The sequence below is a fragment of the Homalodisca vitripennis genome, chromosome 6 (genome assembly GCF_021130785.1).
Source record: "Homalodisca vitripennis isolate AUS2020 chromosome 6, UT_GWSS_2.1, whole genome shotgun sequence".
In the NCBI taxonomy this organism is placed as follows: Eukaryota; Metazoa; Arthropoda; class Insecta; order Hemiptera; family Cicadellidae; genus Homalodisca; species Homalodisca vitripennis.
Window position 1 is genome coordinate 159,346,394 of NC_060212.1, and position 21,679 is coordinate 159,368,072.

A 21,679-nucleotide genomic window follows, 5' to 3' on the forward strand; every position below is an offset into this window, starting at 1 on the left:
ATTTGCTGATGATACAGCCCTGTGTTACACAGAAAAAAATATAAATTCAGTTGAAGATAAAATAAATTTTGACCTTAAAGCAATTCAGTGGTGGTTTTCAGAGAATCACATGTTATTAAACGTAGACAAAACAAAGTATATGATATTTAGTTTAAGAAAAGAGTTTTAATTTTAGCAATCCAGTAATTTATAAATGTATTAAGTGTCTATGTGAAAATAAAATTTGTCATGAAGCATGTAAGGAAGTTGGGAGAGTTAACACTATAAAAATATCTTGGAATGTTGCTGGATCAGAGTTAAAATGAAAGTACATATCTCATCACTAAAAAATAAACTTAGCAATACAATTAGGTATTTTCTTTTTTCTAAAAGGGATATGTGATAAAAATACTTTTAAAATGCTTTATTATTCGCTAGTTCAAAGCAGAATAGAGTATGGTTTGGTCTTTTGGTGCGCGGTACCTATGATTCAAATATTTACCCAATTAACATGATACAAAAGTTCTTTATACGCCTGATTTCAAATAAGAGTAAATATGAAACAACACGTCCAATATTTTGTTCTCTTAATATTTTACCTTTAAAAAATTTGTTTATATATAAGGTTTTAAAGCTATTTTATAACAGAAGTGGACACACACAACAATACAATAATTACAAATGCATATTAAGAAATCCAAATCAAGCATTGTTACTGAAACCATATAACCACTTTTTTTTACAAAAACTTTCAACTTTATAGCTCCAAGAATTTATCATAAAATCCCCCCATTCTTAAAGCAATCAAAAGGTAAGAATACCTTCTTAAAACGTCTGAAACAGTGGCTTATGGATATTTGAAGATGTAAACTTTCTTTTAAATATACAAACGTAGTATTTAGGTTTTTTTCTGAATAAGTTAATTTTTTTTATTTAACTGTTAATTAGATTTCTTTTATATATTGCTGTATATAAGTTGTATAAGCTAACTTTAATTTATAAGCTTTTTAGACTCATGAAATTTTTTGTTTTAGCACTAGAAGATTACTTTTTATTTATATGTCTAATGTCTCTGAGAGCTGATATTTATTTTTGTTATTTCTATTTTAGCAATGGAGCCTCTAAACAGGTTTTTTTTACCTTAGAGGTCCTAAATTTTCACTTTTGATTTAATATAAATACTTGTATGTAATATGCAATAATTTCTCTGGTACTTATTAATATTTTTTTGTTGTTGTTTAGTTTCCTACATTAAATGTAAATGTGACTAAGATTTTTTTTGTAGTCATTCCTGGCATGATGCTCTATTATTCTTTAGTGCTAGCTAGTGCTCTCTTTTATTGTTTTCATTTTGTAATTTCTGTTTTCTAAGAATCTTTTTACTGTACAAGTATTTATTTTTGTAAAAAAAAAATTATGTACAAAAGAAGTGAAAATAAATTATTCTTATTCTTATTCTTATTCAGTTAACCTTATAATTTTGCGTCAGAAAAAAGCGTTGAGTATTCAGAAAGAACAGCATATGAACATCAAATTTTGTTTTTAAAAATGTTTATTTCTTTGTAATGTTACACCAAGTGCATGTTGATGACTTTTTAGAATGAACGGAAGTGTTCGAGTGGTTTAAAAGATTTAACAATGGCGTGAAAACACAAATGACACGCATTGGCAGACCATCATCATTAAAAACTGACGCTAACAATGAACCCTTGAACATTCTTGTTCAATTACATTACTGATAATTAGTAAGAATTACTACATTAGCACCCTGATTACCCTACATGGGTGTGTACACAGAAAACAGAAAGATTAAACAAGTCAAGGATCCTCCACCAGAGCAATATTTGAGCTCACTAAGCTTTTTCTGCTTTGTATCCTTGGTGGAAGTAAGTTGGTTTTAATGGAAAAGACATTTTTTGTATACTTCCACATAAAATTTATTAAAATAGCGCTTTCGCCGGTTAAGGCATCATCAGTTTGACATTGTTTACAGAAAAAAACATATGTGTAAAATAGAATAAACATATGATAAAATAGAATAAAATTTAAAACTAACTGTAAAGACCAAAAACTAATAAATTATAAAAGAATAATGTAGAAAAATATGGTTTGCAATTCATAATTTTGGAATGGATTTCTTTTTTCACTAATGGTATAAAAATATCACTGAAATTTACGGAAGGTTGGGAAATACAATTATCTTTTAAAACTGTCATACACGCACTTTCAGTTTTATTTCTTTTAGTCCAGGAAGATTCTTTAAACACTACACTAGACGATTCAAAATTTATATGATGATTTTCCTTTACTGCATGTTCAACTAATTTAGATTTTTCAATGTTTTCTTTTTTATAATTATAAATATGTTCTTTTACTCTAATTTCCACAGGTCTTGATGTTTGGCCGATATACGTCTTGTTGCAACCACAGTCAATTTTATATATCACATTCTTGGATTCTTGATGTTTGTTTTTCGGTTTTAATTTTGTCAAGTAGCTTCTTATATTATTTTGGGACTTAAAAACAGTGCGGATGTTAAATTTATAATTTATCCTACGAATTTTTTCTGATGTTCCTTTTACATAAGGAATAGTTACGGTAGTGAGATATTTAGGATTGTCTGTTTTGGTAATTTGCTTGCAACTTTTGTTTTTAGCCTTAGCTCGTTCAATAATTGATGGAGGGTAGTTGTTTTTAATCAAAAGTTCTGTAGTATAATTTTCTCCTAAAATTTTATCTTTTTTATCAGTTACCAAAGTATTAATCTTCTGGAACAAATTTTGTACTAATCCAATTTTTACATGTTGAGGATGATTTGAATTATAATTAAGGTACTGTCCACTGAAAGTCTTCTTGTAAAATAATGTTGTTTTAATTGTGTTTTCTTTTGTTTTTGTTATCAAAATATCAAGAAATAGAATTTCACTGTTAACCTCATTTTCAATAGTAAATTTTATCGATGGTCTAATTGAATTGATGTGTTTTAAAAATTCGTCTTGGATGTTAATTTTATTTTCCCATACACAAAAGACATCATCAACATACCGTAACCAAATTTTGGGTTTAATACTCCAATTTTCAAAAGCAATGTCTTCAAAGTGGTCCATAAATATGTTGCTAATTATTGAGCTGAGAACACCACCCATAGGTAAACCGGATACTTGATTGTAAAATCTATCTTTTAACTGAAAATAGTTGTGGCTAACACATACAGTAAGAAGTTCCATTACACAGTTAATAGATAATGTTGTTCTCATACTGAAGTTGTTATCATTAGAAAGTCGTTGTCTAATCAGACACATTTAATAAATTTTATGTGGAAGTATACAAAAAATGTCTTTTCCATTAAAACTCACTAAGCTTTGTCAGTGAAGACGTTTTTGGGCAAACACACAAAATTTGAGACTGTTGAAGCAGTGAAAGAAAAGCGATGGAAGTCATAAACAGGGTTACGGAAAAAGATATGCTACTGGCAGAATATGAACGAGAGCCAGACAAAACAAGGAGTGGTGGGAGGGGGAGTCACATGACCGGCCGTACAATATTCACGTTTATTGCATTCATTCTGTGGTTCTGCCAACATCAGTCCAGTTATTTTCAAGCAACACCTTGCATTTCTAATACTCATGGAAACTGATAAATATTTACTCCATTCAAAACAGAAATAAAGCAAATTATACAAAATTATGTGTAACTGTCTTCGTTGTACTAAGGTTGAGAGTTAATGTGTACTAATGTTAGCAATTTATTTATTAATGTATTGCAAATGTAGTAGTACAATAAAAGCTGTGAAATAATCAATATCAATAAAATAAATAAGTAATTCTAAGAAGAAAACATGTCTTTTTTTATAAGACATATGTTCTCAGTTATATACTTGGTTTTAAAAAATAAGGTGTATTCACAAATATCTATAGTTACCTGGCAACCTCAATTTTGTCCGACTTGACCAGCATGTCCACGTACACGCTCCATACATCTGTCCGCTTGGGGTAGGAGGTGAGGATATGTTCAAACAGTGTCTGTGCCTGCTCCCCGAACCCATACTGGTTCTCCAACAGAGCAAACTTGCACAATAAATTTACATCTGTAAAAATACAAAGTGACATTAAAGAAAATGTGAATAGAATTCATCCAAAAAGAATTTAATTACTGTGTTTAAATATAAAAACTGCACCATGGTTATAAAATGATTTTGTACTGGCTGAATAAAAATATTTTATTTAATTTTGTTATGGTTTATCCACCTCTGAATAATTTAAGAAACATCTGTAAAACTTTAACCCATCTAATTTTAAAATTATTTCATATCACAAGAGAAAAATACTGACGTTCTCTGGCTGGAAGAGCGGCTATGGCACGATGCAGCAGGTTTCTGGCCTTGTCTGCAAGACCACACTTCATGAGAGCCGAGCAGCACAGGAGCCAACACTCGGGCGAGCCTTTAAGTTTACGTAACATCCTCTGCACCAGTTGCTCTGTCTCCTGCAACACAACACTGAACATTAGTGTTCTGATAACTCCCTCAGTCTGTTGATACCAACCATACTTGGCACTACAAGTTTTCAGTACCCCGACGTAATTCCAACCCTGTATTGGTGGTTCCACACATTTTAACTGTTGTTTGTAAGATGATACAATTTCAAAATAAATATATCTATACATATTGAAAAACATTGAAATATGACCAAACTTTTAGTTGAATCTGTGTTAGTTGATGAACAACAGTCCAATTTACCAATCCATCTCACGACATGTAATAATTTAGTAAAAGTCAATTCATTATAAGCATTTGTGAAGTCATGGATAAAAAGAATTTGTGAAGTGTAACACAATTTTTTCAAGGAAGGTAATCAACAGAAAAACAATATTACATTTAAGCGTTAGACATACCAGAATTTAACACTCACACAAAAGACGTTTGGTCATAATTGCATTATGTTTTTAAGAGAAGATGATGCAGGCATTAGTAAAGTTCATTTTGTAGAACTTATTGGCAGACCTTTTGAAGCCCATCACTTAAAAAAATTTCATTCTCCCTATCCGCAGAATATCTCGAAAATCAAACGACCTATAGACTAGAATTTTGCAAAGAGTTTCATTTTGATACAAGCAATACTTAGCTCAATAATACATATCAGTCAATATGATAACATGATGGCAACAAGGAAATAAATAGATTTGTCAAAAAAAGAATCTAATCATGGGACACTTCAAAACATAAATTTATTCATAGAGTAAAACAAAAAAATAATAGAGTGAATGACAATGTTAAAAATTGGTGACAAGATCTGATTTCAGCACACTCTTGTGTTGTAGTAGGTACTACAAGGGAAGGTTCCCTACCTCACCAGTATTATTTAAACAGCACTGTGAAACCAAACTCAATTAACAAAAACTTTAATGTATCACATGACATGATATCTTGATAACAATCATCTGCAAACTACACATTTTGCATGAAACTTTATTTCTTTATTGACAAAAATAAGTTCTATGATAGCGCATTTCCAACCATGGAATTTGGCAGAGCATCATTGAAGCATATATCTCAGTAGATTTACTGTATGTAGATAAACAGTTCAGTAACAGAAATGTTATTAAAAGTATCCCACAGAGACCATCTCAGTTATATCTTTTATGATTAATGAACTGATCCACGAGAGTTTAGTAAGGAATGTTTGAGAAAATTTGTTGAAAAATCCATCCTGTGAAGGAAACACATACACATTGCACTAGCTTTTCTAAATAAATACATTAATTATTAAAAAAAAAAACATTCAAAACATATAATAGAGGCTATGATAATTATACATTCCATACTTCCAGATTTTAGTGTTAGTTCAGTGATGACCACAATACCATAATAATATATTTCTAATAAGTATATATTTTAGTCCATAGTATAAATGTAACATCTTTTCCATTACCAGAGGTTTATTGGAGTCTGAGAAGATTTTCAACATTTTACTGTACACTGAGAATTCGTCGTTGTTTCTCAAAGCTTCATCCAAGCTGCTCTTCAAGCTTTCCTGCAAACACCATTCAAACTTTAAAATTGGTTCTATGTATATTATGTGAAACTAAAACAATTGTAACTGTATTACAAGTAATGTTTTGTGTTAACTCATAAAATACAACTACTGACCTGAGTACCAAAGAGGTTCTCTAGACTGAGTAACGCAGTCCACACCTTGAGCCTCTCTGCTGCAAGACTGACGCCAATTGTCTGTAACGCTTGCCTCGCCACTGCACGGGCCTTCTCAATTTCTGTAGCCTGTGACAAAGATTCAAATTTAATTTGTCAAAATAAAAATTCATAAAATAAATGAAATTTTAAAACACAAGAGAAGCAAAAGCAGGTTGTTTAAGTGGAATAAAAGCTGAGTATAAGAAATTTAAAGTAAAAATACAAATATTACTCAATGCCTAAACATATTTCATCATAAAACACCTGCTTAAACCAATAGTGTTTTACAATAACTCTGAACAGTTTGATTACATATTTATGTTAGTACATTACACTAATTTTTTTTTCTTCAAGTTACAGTAACTAATTATTAATTAATTGAACTAATTAAGTATAAAAAGTATTATTTTTAGGTTTAAACACAACTTTGTTGTTTGCTTTTCTGTTACAACTTTCTATAAGTGAGACGAAGTGAAAGCAAAATAAAGAAAGTCGTAACTACGAGGTATGTTAAAAAGCAACATAAATCATTATTTATTTGTCTACAATAATGTTGTCACCTTAAAAATAGTTTCCATTAGATATTTTTGCACTTGTGCAAGCGCTTCTTCCAATCCTCCAAACAATTCACAAACTCTTTTGGATAGCCTTTAGCTCTTTCAGTGATGCACTTTTAATGTCATTATTTTATTTTTGGAATAAAAAAGTTACATGGTGCCATGTCTGGAGAATATGGAGACTAGGGCATCGTTACAGTACTGTTTTTGGCCAAATATTCACAAACAAGCAATGAAGTGTGAACAGGTGCATTGCCATGGTGCAAAAGCCATGAATTGTTTTGTCACAAATATCCAGGTGTTTTTTCTTTTCAGATTGCTTCATGCAAACAGCATTAAACCTGTAGGTAGGTAGTACTCCTTATTAACCGTTTAACCTTGTGGCAAGAATTCATGATGCACTATGCCATTAAAATTGATCAACACAGTGAGCACCTTCATATTTGACTGCACTTTTCGAGCATTTTTTGGTCTTGTCGATCCAGAATCAACGAATTATAATAATGGAACGCGCTCTGGGCCGGAGAAACCGAGCCGAAATCCTGGGCTGCGTTCCGAGTCTGCAGGCGCTGGAAATGGGCAAGAACTAACTCCGCCCATATGGCAGGCATTATAGTAATGATCTAATATCACTTTAAAACGCCTTGTAGACTTAATACAATTGTTAGATACTACAATTTATTTATTATTACAAATGTTAGTAGCTGCTTTTTACCGTGGATTTTTATTTTCTGTTAAAAAAACTGATTTTTGTGCAATATCAAAATAACTGAGATTTTGACTTTTATTTTTCTTACAAAGTCGGAAACAAATATTACAGGCATTAAAATATTACCCAGATGAAAAAAAAAACAACTTTTTATTGACAGTATTTTATTTCAAAATAAACTACAAAAAATTTACAAACATGACACACTTAATCTACGTGTTAGAAAATAAAATTATTTTGACCAATATTTTTGCCTTATTTCTAAGTTGGTTTCTTCTTTTTTAATGTCAAAAGTTTTTGTTTTTTCGATGTGATGAGATATTATTTAAAAAAAAATAGTTTAGTCACAGTTTTAATTCAAAGTAACTCGTGGCTTCCTGTCAATTTAGAAGTGGTCGCATTTGTTTGAGATAACTAGAGTAAATAATAATATTTTACAATTTTCAATACCGTACATCATCACTTGATCTACTTAATTTACCCTTAGATTTAAAATCAATAAAAAGTTAATGTGTTCTAAGATCAGCATCATTGGCATGGAGTACAGAACTTGGTGAGTTCTTGCCCACTTTAAGCGCCTGCAAATCCATGGATACACCAGTAACGCACAGCTGTGTGCGACCGGAAAACACAACATGCTGCTTATGGGCAGTGCGCGTTCCAGTAGTATAGTTCGTTGTCCAGAATGCCTCCACTGGGATGATTGACTCTTAATTTTGATGTCATATCTGTAAACCCATGTTTCGTCACCTGCTATAACATGTTTCAGTATTTCTGCATCGTCATTCACTTCATTTAGTGGCTCCTGAGCAACTTCCATTAACTGCTGTTTTTGTTCAAAATTCAACAATTTTACTGTTACATGTTTCATACCCAAAATATTAGAAAAAAGTTTTGGGGCATGAGCCAATTGTTATACCAACATCATCAGCAACTTCACTGATCATAATATGGTGGATAGTTCATAACCATTTCTTCCACTTTTTTATCAGATTTTTATGTGCAGGAGCGTAAGGAGCATTTGTCATCTTCAACGTCTTCATCGGTATCTTTGAAATGTTTATATCACTTGGAAACACTGTTTTGTTCATAGCAGAGTTTATTTTTATTGCACATAAAAACCAACCTGCCTGTGTTGCCTTGATTAACAATTACCACACTTTATTTATTTCATTTTTCACACCAAAAAATAAAATACATAGTAAAATACATCTAACCTTAGTTTCTGCCACTGAAAGTGCTAAGAGAGTCATAAACAAAATACTGTAGAAGTCCAATTAAGTCAGCTAAATGGTGCCAGAACTACTTTGTATACAGAATTTCTCGAATATTACAGGGATTGAATAAAATATATATATATATATATATATATATATATATATAGAGCCATGCAAACGGCTTGGTGCATTGTCTTTGCAGTGTTCTGCACCACCACACTCAAAAACTACTGGTTACTTGCACAATTTTGTAGACAGTTCCTAAAGGATTCATAATTTTTTAGTCTCGGTTAACCTGACAGCTCAGATAATCGTATTTCTACTGAAAACACATAAATTACTGATATTACCTGATGCTAATGCTTCCTCATATAGAGTAGATGAGAAAGTTCACAACAGAAGATAGGTTATGTGCTGATATCAGTAGAAGATGACACATAGGATCTTATGAAATATACACTATTATACTTTATTGCTGTGGTTAGATATCAGCTCTCTAAGTAACAAACCATGATAGCCACTATGGTGATTTTAACGATCATCAGTGTACCATGTAGGTAAAGATGTTTTTTGTCACTATGTAATAAAGGTTTTGGCATGGAACCTTTTTAAAATAGACCAAACAATGACAATAGGAACAAGAATAATGCTTTTTTAATTTGTGACCCACAGTGATTTAGTACAAAATAAATAGATTAAAGCATAACCATTGAGTTTAAACCATGCAAATATTAGTTGACTATAAATTACAATTGATGACATGTTGTATTCTCAATTTTAAAATAGTTAAAGAAAATAATCAAGACTTGTTGATATTCAAATAAAAACAATTGGATACTAAGGCTGAGTAGGTGTTTGCAAAATATTTTCATAATTATAGAGCAAAAAATTAGAAAATATAAATAAAAACTGCAATACAAAAAATACTAAACATTATCCAACTCAACTTCACAAAGTATAATGTATGTATGAACACTTTTTACAACTACAAGATATTGATAGCTCGGTGGCTAACCTGCAGATGATAAGAAATGTATCTTATCCATAGATCAGCATCATCCGGCCGGGTGAGTACTGCTCGTTCGTACTGATCCACCGTCTGAGGATTGTCCTCAGAGCCCATCAGTTTGCGCTCCACTTCCCTCAGTTGGGCCTCCTTCTCCTTTGCCGCCTTCCGTCGCTCGGCCACCGTCTTCTTCTTCTTGCCTTGGTCAGCCTCTTCTTCATCCTATATGGGTACAAAAACCAACAGTCTTTTTAATTTTTTCCAAAGCACTTTGTATAATAATCTTTTCAGAAGAAACATTTTTTTTCTCATAGAGAAGATTAGCTATTGTAGGCACCAATTTAAAGACCCCAACACACAGAAGGGTGAAATGTGGACTAACTGTATTGTCCCATATATATTTTTAGTGTTTTTTTTAGATATGTGTGTGTGAGAGGGGGGAAGCAACTAAACAAATCACATTTTAAACCAATTTTATTGTATTTATTTATTTCAACATCATGGGTCAGTCACTATTTAATCATCTCTGTAGACTAGCATTAAGATTTACTCTTGACTTTATAGAAAATTTAAATCAATACATTATTTAGAGTTAATAATATTACAGTGGAACATGAATATATCAGACATTTTAATTTTAAATCACGGTTATTTTGAACTATTCCTACGATTTGATATTTGTACTGTGCTAAAACAAAGAGGTTAATTTGAATTTTTCTTATAACTATTGCATATCATTTCTGAGCTAGAACTCTTAATAGAATAGGCAACATTAAAACGCACAGTCTTATACTTTAGTTATACTGACTGAGTGTTGCAAAAAAAGAACCCCCCTCCTTGACACACCACCCCTTTCACTGACTCACACTTAACTCTTCACTCCTCTTATACTTTAGTTGACCATGGCTGTGTGCACAGCTACAGAGGCTTAGCCATACTGACTGAGTGAGGAAAATTACAAAAAGGAACGCCCACCTTGACACACCACCCCCCTTTACTGTTTTATTTCTATAAATTCAGGAATATGAACAATCTGAATGTATCTTGCCTCACTGCTGGCAAGGCTAATCCCCTGTCCCTCCAACACATAACTCCCTCTCATCATATTTTGCATAAACCATCACTAAAGTGACGTGACTGTCCATGTGAATATGCATAAACTAGGTGTAAATATATTATTATTACATAAGACTTTAAATCTTGTTTATTGTTTTAATACAATATATAAAATATCCAGTTTATAAAATTAATGATTTTGTTGTATAAATATAATGAAGTAAAGTTTTTACCCATTTTTAAGAAACTTGTGTAATTTGAATTCTTAATGTTTGATTGTCCAAGTTCCACTATATTATCAAGATTGTGATGTTTCTGTAATAGTTTACAAATAAAGCATGTTTTAAACATTTTCTAAAAATTGTTTCATATTAACTGGGCGTGGAACTTTATACAAACATACTTTGGATGATCATAATTAAATAGTTTACAGGTATTAACTGGCTACAAGATTGTAAACTCATTAAAATATTCAACTTTTAACTAACCTCATCAATGTCTTCTTCATCTTTTTCTTCAGGTTTAACCAAGTCCTCTGGTTTCACATCCCATAAGAAACCTGTTTCACTCAATGTGCGTTTCATAGGGCCTTTACCATTCAGTTTTACTCGCTTAGAATCCTTTTTATTATCATGCTGATGCTTATTAATATTTTTCTCTTGTCTCTTTAAAATAGTTGTTTTATTCTTTGACAAATCGTTTTTAGTTTTAGTAGGGGATAAGTCTTCATCTTTTTCTTTAATACTGTGCTGCTTTGCAACATTATCCCTCTTAGATCTTTCCTTTTTTGTTTTTAACAACAAATCTCTTTCACTTTCTATAAGACTGGGTCGTTTTACAGCATCATTTCTTTTTGAGTTGTTCTTTTTTGTGTTTGACGATAAATCTTCATTTTCTTCGGTACTGAACTGCTGAGAGACATCCGTCAATGAATTTTCATTTGAATCTCCTTTATCTTCCACTTGCTTCTTTACCATTTTCTTTTTGGTCTTGGATTCCCCAGTTTCATTAAAGTTCTCATCTATTTCCTGTTTTCTCTTCCTTTTACTAATTTGGCTAAGTAAGAGACTATTTCCATTTTGTTCAACTCCTGAAGGTATACCATTGCTGCTCTTCGTTGATTTTTCTCCATTGTTTTTCTGTTCACTACTGTGGGAGTTCTCAATTTGAATGTTCTTCTGAAAAAAAAAAAGAAAGCAAAGGCGTATATAACTATTGTGTGCAAATGCTTAGGATAGCAAAAGATATTATACAGTAATAATATCTATCTACTGGTAAAGGATTAATACACTGTTATCATTGATATTATTCAAATTAATACCAAGACTTCTTACGTATGATAGACTTAACACCATGTTGATCAACACAACAGTCTTTTAAATAGCACAGTATAAGAATGCTCACCATCTCCTGCCAAGCAAACTTATGTTTGAATTCTATTTTTTGGAATATATCCAAAATGCACATTTCATTTTTGTCCTTTAACAATGAAATTTCAGTATTAAGTCTTTGCTGTCATTTTAACTTGGACACATATTACAAATGGTAGATGTAAACTCAGAGATTGAAGTGCTCACTAATTTTTGAATGGTCTGAAACTAACTTTGGTAGGTCTCAAAGCGGACTAAAAATGTGGCATTCAAAGGGAAATTTACAAGTGCTGCAATTTTGGGATGTTAGTTTAAAACATGACTTATTACACATAAGATCCTTGTAGTTCCTTGGCTAACACCACTAACCAATGCAGCGTCATGCACCTTCCTGTTTACAGGGCTCTAATGTCTACTGAGTTTTTAATTACTAAAAGATTAGTTGTACTGGATGTTGGCCATCTGTAGGAGAAACTAGCTGTATTTTCATAAATTCAAACTGAATAAACTTGACTTATACATAATTTTAAAAATTCTTATAATGCTTGAACATATTTCACAAAGTCAATAAAACGTATTAATAAATCCAGGAAAGTTAGTAATATAATTAATTGCATTGTACAGTGATAAATGATTATGAAATTCTATAAGTGAATACTTTTTTGTCTACAATTCATTGCAAGTTTGATGTAACTATAAAACAAAGTAAAAATGCATTACTTAATTAATGATTTAAAAGTCAATTTAAGTGATGAGTTAAAAGAGAAGGCATAAAGGAATCATGTCTTCAATTCAAAGGCAGGTGATATCAATTTCAAATTTATTCACACAAATCAGCATGAGGTACTGTAGACAAAAATGTGTATATTGCTGGGATTCTAATCTATATTATATGAATATTCCATAATATTTTGCAAAAAGAAGAGATGAACTGAATGATAAAATACTTCACATCTTATAAATGATCTCAATTCCTAATCTTTAACTTACTTTCCCTGTTCTCATCTACAATCGATTTTTTACAACTAGGTAAACTAGATTGTGTGGAGTTGGAACATTGGGAAAGAATCAAAAGTATTGATGTATAAATCTTATTTCAAACCAATTTTATTATATGGAGCAGAGACGTGGACATGGACTAAAAATTATTTAAGCAGATTGCAAGCTGCAGAAATGAGATTTTGAAGAGGGATAGAGAAGACTACAAGAAGAGATAGAATAAGGAACGAAATAACAGAGAGAGATTGAAGGTAGTTTCACTGCAAGAGACAATGGAAAGAAGAAGAATACAGTGGATGGGTCATGTGAAGAGGATGGGAGATAATAGAATGCCTAGAATAGCACTGGAGAAGGAGGAAAGAGGAAGAAGACCAAAAGGAAGACCGAGAGGAAGATGGGAGGACCAAGTGTGGAAAGACATAGAGAGAAGGGGACTACAGAAAGTGCAGGTGGAGGAAGAGGAGACCTGGAATGACAGACAAAAGTGGAGGAGGCTGTGTATGACGACCCGTGATAACGGAAACGTCTGATGATGATGATGATGAGGTAAACTAGACAGATAACCATTTTCAATTCATTAGACCATTGTAGTTGACCTACACACCACTCATGTATTGTCAAATGTTGACTTAGTTTCTAAATCCATAGTTAAAAACACACAGAAAATATTACCTTAGGACGCTTCCAAGAAAGAATCAGTGACTTATTGACAGCGTCAAAAAGTTCCACGTAGACATGAACAATCTGATTCAACTCTGGGTGCTTGTGTTCCACCCATTTCTAGATCAAACAATCACAAATTTGTTAGTGAACATTTAAATAACCAAATATTTTGTAACATTTAACACAAGTATTTAGTATTTTCTATGAGAGCCCAGTTTTTGTTGTACACAAACTTGAAGTGTATAATTAAATATATATTTTATATATATTATTATATTTATATATTAATATCTGACCAATGTGACATTTCTTGATTAAATTATTCATAGAGAATAAAGAATATTAATTGAAACCATTAACAAAGTTATCATACTTAACTAATTATGCCGGAAAATTGTTTTATATCACCAAATTTGCCACTTTTAATTATGTAGTAGTATTTTTACTACAAACTTGTGCTTTTTTAATAAGTCTAATAAACTAGAAACCAAACCTGACAAATAAAATTATTAGGTAGTCAAAATTAAACGAAAAAAAATTTCACTTAGATAAATAAATACAAGTCATTTCAAGAACTTGGTATCTGCTTTCAAACCCAAAATAAGGGGTTTGACACATGCACACTTAACACATCTGCATTGGCCTGCCACAGTGTTATGATCATGGCTCTGAATAGTGCTGTGGTAATATATATTTATAAGTTGGATTTTTAGTATATGTTTAAGCTTAATTGACTACATTTTGTACTATGTAAAATGTTAATAAAATAGGGTCTAATGCATTGAAAACCATGTTAATGCTCTCTTTTGATGCTTTCATTATAGCAATACAAAATTGACTAAGGATTTTGTGCCAAACAGATATATTTAGTTTATTATCAGTATCTTATAAATTCTTTAAAAATAGTCTTTGGGCTCAAGGGCCTATTTTAAAATTTCCTTATACACACACACGTTACAGGTATTAGATACCCATGTGCGTAATTAGATATCATGGTAATCTTGAAAACAATTATTAAATTTATTTAATCTACAAACCAAACACATACTGTTATTTAAATTTTGTTATATATTTTATTAATTTGGAAAATACATAACTGAGAAAGTAGTGCTAGTTAAAAATTAATAACAATTGCAAAGCATTCAGGATCCACTGAATGCAATGAGATCTTTGTATTAATCTAACGAATCTTTCATAATTGAAGAATAAATAGTTCTAGTTATAAGTATATTACGTCAATAAGTGAATATTTCACATACAAAAAATGTGTTTATCCAACAAGACCCAAAAGGTAGAAATTTTTGTATATACAGTAGAGTCCCGTTAATCCGACCTAATTGGGACCGAGCCCTATTCGGATTATGTGATTGTTCGGATTAGCCAGAATTACAGAAAAATACGGTTTTAAACTTGAGATGGGTCTATTTTGTTATAGAATTATCAACATTGTTTATTAAAACATGTTTTCTGACTGTTGCATTGTATTTCTTGACAAATAAACGTGTTTGCGAATACTAAACACATTTACCGTATTTAGTGTGAGAGCTCTATTGTTAAGCAATGTGAGCGTACTGGATATTGTACGGGTCCACGCGTTCAATAGTTGTACGAAACTACGCGTCATCCAATAGACTCTCTTCAATGCGACAGAAGACAATAACTGAATTTATGTCTTTTAACAATTAATATTGTACTCAATAATAATATCAGTACTGTACGTCCAATTTTTGTTTGATTTCACTTCTTAATACAGTAATTTAACTCATACTTAACCTATAAGTTTCAATTTGGTACTGTATTTAACTTCATTATTTATGTACTGTACCGTACACAATTTGTCTTAATAAAATACTGTATGTCTGTTTAATTAAAGTTTTCTTTGTTTATGTACGAAATGATGCACCCATTTTCAATTTTATGTAATTAGTTCCTATAACTATTCATTATCGTTATAAATAATTCCTCCTGGACCTGTTCGGATTAGCGGGACTCCACTGTACACCTCTAAAAGTAACAAAACTAACTGTATAGTAGTATTTTATTTTTAATTAATTCATTTCATGGATGGAATAAAATTTTAAATTTTTTTGAATTTCCAAGAACAGAATATTCACACGTTTCCAGCAGAGAGAGAATGACAAAAAATACTATTTATAAAACTAAACAAATGACGGTTTGATTGAAAACAACTCACTGTTTTGGGAATGTCTACAGTGGGGAACTGTGAGAGTGGTGTGGAGACTGTCATCTTTTTACTGGAGACCTTTGCAACGCAGCATTGCAGCCTGTAACCTGGCTTGATGTTTACATGATCCTAAAACATACAAAATCATATTATTACATACTTTTATTGATGAAAAACCAAGAAGACCCAAACATCAAAACTGTAACTGATCAAATATTTTTTACAATGTAACTAATTATTTTACAATCTATACAATTTACCAAATTAAATTTGTAATATTGTATGCAAGGATTAACAAAATAATACATCACATAATCAAATTTACATTTACATTTACATCATAATCAAATGCTGAGTTTGTTTGCATCATGTCTAGCTTAATTATTCTCCCAATAGACTAAATGACTATAATGCTTTTTTGTACATAAACTATAATTTTGATTTGTATTGGTGTCGAATTCAGGATTGTTTTGGCCAACAAAATGAACTAAAATAATAAAATAAGCTAATTCTGGGAGGTAAAGGTATAAGGAGCCATGTTACAGCACTAAAAGCAAGTAATAAGAACTGCCATTTATACAAGCTATCACAAATAAGAGACTTCGACAACATAAAACAAGACTTTACCAAAGATTTTCATAAACTATACAGAATAATAACTTATTAAAGAAAAGTTATCAAAGATTATAGAAAAATAAAATAACACCTTGAGTTCATAAAATGAAACAAATTAGCATTCTCCTTTCAGTTGTCTAGGGTTACCTTGGTAGAATGATTGGCAATAGATTCTTTTACTTGAAAATTACAGGGTTCCAAACTATACTGAGTTTCCAGAATATTCTGGATCTTATAAATGGATGAAAGAGTTAATGATGTCTTGTCAGTTGAAATTTATAATACATCCAGCAATTGAAACTGATATAAAACTGGGACGGACCCATTGCTTTAAATTATCTTGAGCAGATTACACTTCTGACAACACTAATTTTAATATACCTTGAGAAATCCTCGAATGGCTGGGTTTGGGCTGAAGTAGCAACTGCCTGCTTTTATTTGATAGAGCCAAGCTTTCATGAAGTCACCTTCTGAATAAATTTGGCCATACTGATGGCACTTGGGCACTATACCCTCTGTAAAATACATGATTATTGTTACAACTTACAATAGATGTTTTAGAACAAACTGAAACTATGATTTCTTGGAGCACATCAAGTAAGACTAACCTAAATATTCTCATGACATAATTCACTTTTACAATTTTACTTAAAGCAAACTTTCCCATCAACAAAATTTATTTAAACTCTTTTATTATCTAATTGGGCAAAGGAGACTTAAGAAATTACATTTTCTAATAGTATATGTAAGCAAAATAATGATGAAATTAATTTTTTCAAGCTTAGTATTTATACCAAAACACTATATTGAATATTATTATCCATTATAAACAAAATTCATGAAATTGTAGAGATTTATGAATCACGGATGAGGTAATATTATTTCTCAGCTTTACTTATCACAATGATTACATCACGAAAAAACTAAATTCAGCTTGTTTTGCACTAGAATTATTGTCAGACTGTGCAGATTTTTATATATTAACCCTTCGTACGCTGAAAGCAAGTTGTATAAAATTGCTCTAATGCTCAATAAAAAAAATTTTAATTTTTTCAAAGTTATATATTTTTTTTAGGTTTATTGGTCTTGCAACTGATGAAAACACATGATAGTTTTGGCCCACCACTGCAGCCATTTCCCAATCCACCGGTTTCTTCAGGCTCTCTACAGGACATGAATGCTTATCCTCCCACTGCCGGCTGTCCAGCTTCGTGTCAAGTGGCGATAGTGATGGAATGAATGTGTCAAAGTCTACAAATTTTGCATCTCAGCCTGATTTTGCTTTAAACTGGAGCCGAGCCAAGTCCCCAGTAATTACTTAAAGAAATCTGAATTGAATGGATCAGTCCAAATTTTTCATCAGAATATTGAAAATCTCAAGTCTAGATTATCTCACTTGGAAATTATCCTTGATGAATTAAAACCTCATATAGTAGTTTTATCCGAACATAACACAAAAATGAATCAAATAGAAAGGATATTAATATAAATAAATTTTTAGTCACTAGTTATTACTCACGTGAAAGCACATCTAAAGGGGGACGTATTGATTTTGGCTGAGGGAACAGATGAAGTGGAGACAGGTTGTGATGCCCGATATTGAAAAATTGTGTGACGATAGGATATTTGAGTGTTGTGCAACAATGTTCATTGTAAATAATGTAAAATTTATTGTTGTGGGTCTTTACTGATCCCCTAATGCAGAATGTAAACATATTTTTAGATAGATTAAGTGTTTTGATAGGATGTGTTCTAAAGCTCTCCTCAAATATTAATCTTAGCAGGTGATTTAAATATAACATGTTAAACAAAAACAGGACATCATCAGTTTTCAAAAACATTTTGAAGAGTTACAATATGCATTGTCTAAATTAACTTTCCAACGAGAGTATTCCAGGGCTCGAGTTCAGCAATTGACAACATTTCTACAAACTTTAAAAGGGAATGTTTGGAAATTAGTGGTGTAGTAACAATGCTATCTGATCATGATGGGCAAATTTTAAAAATAAAAAATCTGAAACAGTGTAATGGACACAATGATTATTACATTGAAAACCGTAGGGATTTCTCTGCACTTAATATAAAATTATTTAAAGATTTTCTAAAAAATGAAACTTGGGAAAAAATATACCTTGCTCCATGCAGTGATAAATATAATATCTTTAATCAGGTTTTTCACTTATTATTTTAACTGGGGTTTTCCAATAAAAATGTTTAAGATTAAAAAAAATAATCCATTTAAGTGGATAAAAAATGAAACTTAAGATGGAAGAAAGAAACAAAAATCGTAAACACTGGCAAATATGCAAGATCTACTAAAGATGAAGAGCTATCTAGTTTTGTCAAATTACAAACCAAGAATTATAGGGAAAAACTATTACTAGCCCAAAAGGGAATTTTTCAGTGATAAAATCAGTAAGGCTTCCAATGTAGTAAAAACCACTTGGAATATAATTAATTATGAAGTAGGAAATAAAAGATGTAAACTAAATAAGAATTGTAATATAGTACTTCAAGAGAACAATGCATGCATAGAAAATCCAGAAATAGTTTGTAACATTTTTAATGATTATTTTATAAATATGACTAATAGAAAAAACGAAAATGTCCAACCATTAACAAGTTTAAATATTAATGACTTAGATGTAAGAGTTGTAAGAGATGTTGAGAAATTGTTCAGTAAGTTCTTTTGTCTAACTCCAACAAAATGTAAAGGAGGTCCAAGAAATTATTGTCTCTTTTGATAATAAAACTGACTTGTGGTTACGATGAAGTGCCATTAAAAATTATAAAAGAAGTTAAAGAAGAGCTAAGCAAAATTCTTGTACATTTTGATAAATTCTTCATTTGTTAGTGGAATCTTTCCTAATCTACTCAAAATTGCTAAAAATTATTCCGATATTTAAAGCAAATGATACGTTCCTTAAATCAAAACTATAGACCTATTTCCTTGTTACCATCTATATCGAAAGTTTATGAAAAAGTAGTATATAATTAGACTGAAGACTTATATAGAACAAAACAATATTATCAACAACACCCAACATGGATTTAGGAAAACATAAATCAACCGTCTCACAGCTGCAGTAAGTTTTATAGAATCAGTCATAAATTCAATAGACAAAGGGGAAGTTGTTATTGGAATTTTTATGGACCTCTCTAAGGCCTTTGACAGTGTTGATCACCATCTTTTATTATCAATATTATATGATATTGGAGTTAGAGGTATTGCACTGAATTGGTTTTCAAATCATATTTGACGGGTAGGAAACAGTTTGTTGAAATAGCTCATAAGTCGACAAATAGAACTTTAACAAGATTTAAATCTAAATTAGAGCAAAGTGTAATTGGAGTCCCGCAAGGCTCAAATCTTGGACCTCTTCTTTTCTTATGTTATTTGAGGAATATTGAAAGCAAACTATCTTATACTGCAAACAGTACCTTTGTGTTTATTTGCAGATGATACAAATCTAAAGGTTTCTGGAATTTCGAAAGAAGAAGTTGAATTCATCTCAGCAATCGAATTGGCTAATCTACAACAATTCTTTAACAACAAAAAAACTTAATTTAAATTATGAGAAAACTAAATTCATTAATTTTAAAAACTAAACAAAATAATAATGATTATGACCTTGATATTCTTATAGACGATTCAGAGATTGAAAATTGCATCAAAAATTTAAATTTCTCGGATTGATCATTGATTGTCACTTGAGCTGGGGATGAGCACATTAAATTTGTGATTGGTTTAAAATTAATTCTGGCTTATATGCAATTAGGCAAATGTCTTGTTTATGTACTACTGAAGTGCTAAAAACAGATTTATTACGCTCATATACATTCACACATTGCTTATGGCATAGCCATATTTGGTGCCAACAACTAAGAAAAACCTAACTGACATTTTAAAGGTGCAAAAACAAGCCATTATTAGAAGTTATACTTAAGCTTAAATTCTCAGAATCTGTTAGAAATTGCTTTAAAGAATTAAAAATAATAACAGTTTTTGGACTTTATATATATGAAACCATCCTATATTTTAAATTCAATCATGGCCAAACAAATTAACTTAGAAAAATAATGTGCACAAATATAACACACGCCATAAGAATGAAATCATCAATGATCATCATAGACTTGAAATGTACACGAAAAAAAACTATGTATATCGGGAAAAGATTTCTGAAAAATATTCCTCAAAGCATAAAGATGGAAAATAATATTAACAAATTTAAAAGAAAACTAAAAAAATTATTTGATTGATTTAGTTTTGTATTCAATAGAGGAACTTGAGTATGTTTAGTACTTTTATATATATAAGTGATGTATGACACTATTCGATGTACTGTATTGTACAACTAATGAATAAAGAATTATTGATTATTGATTGATTGATTTGTATTGCTTTTATTTTATTTACATATGAGTACATACATGTAAATATACACACAGTATACAAAGTCCAATAAACTTTTCTGAAAGTAGCAAAAGTTAGCACAACAGTAATTCATATTATTTATACAAAATTAGAAGATAATGAAGGGAACAAATCCATGGCAAATATAGAATATATAAAGAACACAAAATGGTACAAAAATAAAAAAAAGGCACACTAATATTGGACTTGTGTGTGGTAAATCTCAAAACACTCATCTGGGTGGAGGGCAGGCTTGGCCTCACATGTTTTACATAGATGTATAGTTTATCACATTATCGATATGGATAACCTCGCACAATAGACAGCTAAAGCAGTATAGCAGGTTATAAACAATAAACAACAGTACATAGCGGCCGCCGGCAGCTGACTGTCACGCGCGAGTATTTCCGCTTAGAGCGTACAGCTTGCTCACTAGCGATGGCGCGGACTGACAAAGCAAACAAAAACTTACGTTGTGATTGGTCCCAGCTGTTTTGATGAGTCACGCTTCACATTGCGTCATATTAGAACACCAAATATTCACTCTCAAGCATTCTGGCGGCAATTTGTAGAACTAACGTAAATATACTGCGTTGTCAGGGGATTCCGCGATATATTCCTCTTAGAACGTTTCGAGTTAGATTTACTCAGCGGAATATTCCGCTTACAGCGTATGAAGGGTTCAAACGGTTTAATTTGCTAGTTTTCATAGCATT

General features: G+C 31.1%; 1 protein-coding gene across 5 annotated transcripts in view; it reads right to left on the reverse strand.

Moving 5' to 3' along the window:
- LOC124365094 (protein RRP5 homolog) overlaps positions 1–21,679 on the reverse strand; it is a 55,739-nt gene that overhangs the window by 8,516 nt on the left and 25,544 nt on the right. For all 5 annotated transcript variants that reach the window (XM_046821029.1, XM_046821028.1, XM_046821027.1 and 2 more), the window contains 9 exons: positions 16,928–17,061; positions 15,941–16,060; positions 13,756–13,863; positions 11,203–11,892; positions 9,668–9,880; positions 6,128–6,256; positions 5,910–6,011; positions 4,311–4,464; positions 3,901–4,066 (listed from right to left, as the gene is read on the reverse strand). In XM_046821029.1, the coding sequence (XP_046676985.1) occupies positions 3,901–4,066; positions 4,311–4,464; positions 5,910–6,011; positions 6,128–6,256; positions 9,668–9,880; positions 11,203–11,892; positions 13,756–13,863; positions 15,941–16,060; positions 16,928–17,061 (1,816 nt within the window). The remainder of the gene's footprint in view (positions 1–3,900; positions 4,067–4,310; positions 4,465–5,909; positions 6,012–6,127; positions 6,257–9,667; positions 9,881–11,202; positions 11,893–13,755; positions 13,864–15,940; positions 16,061–16,927; positions 17,062–21,679) is intronic.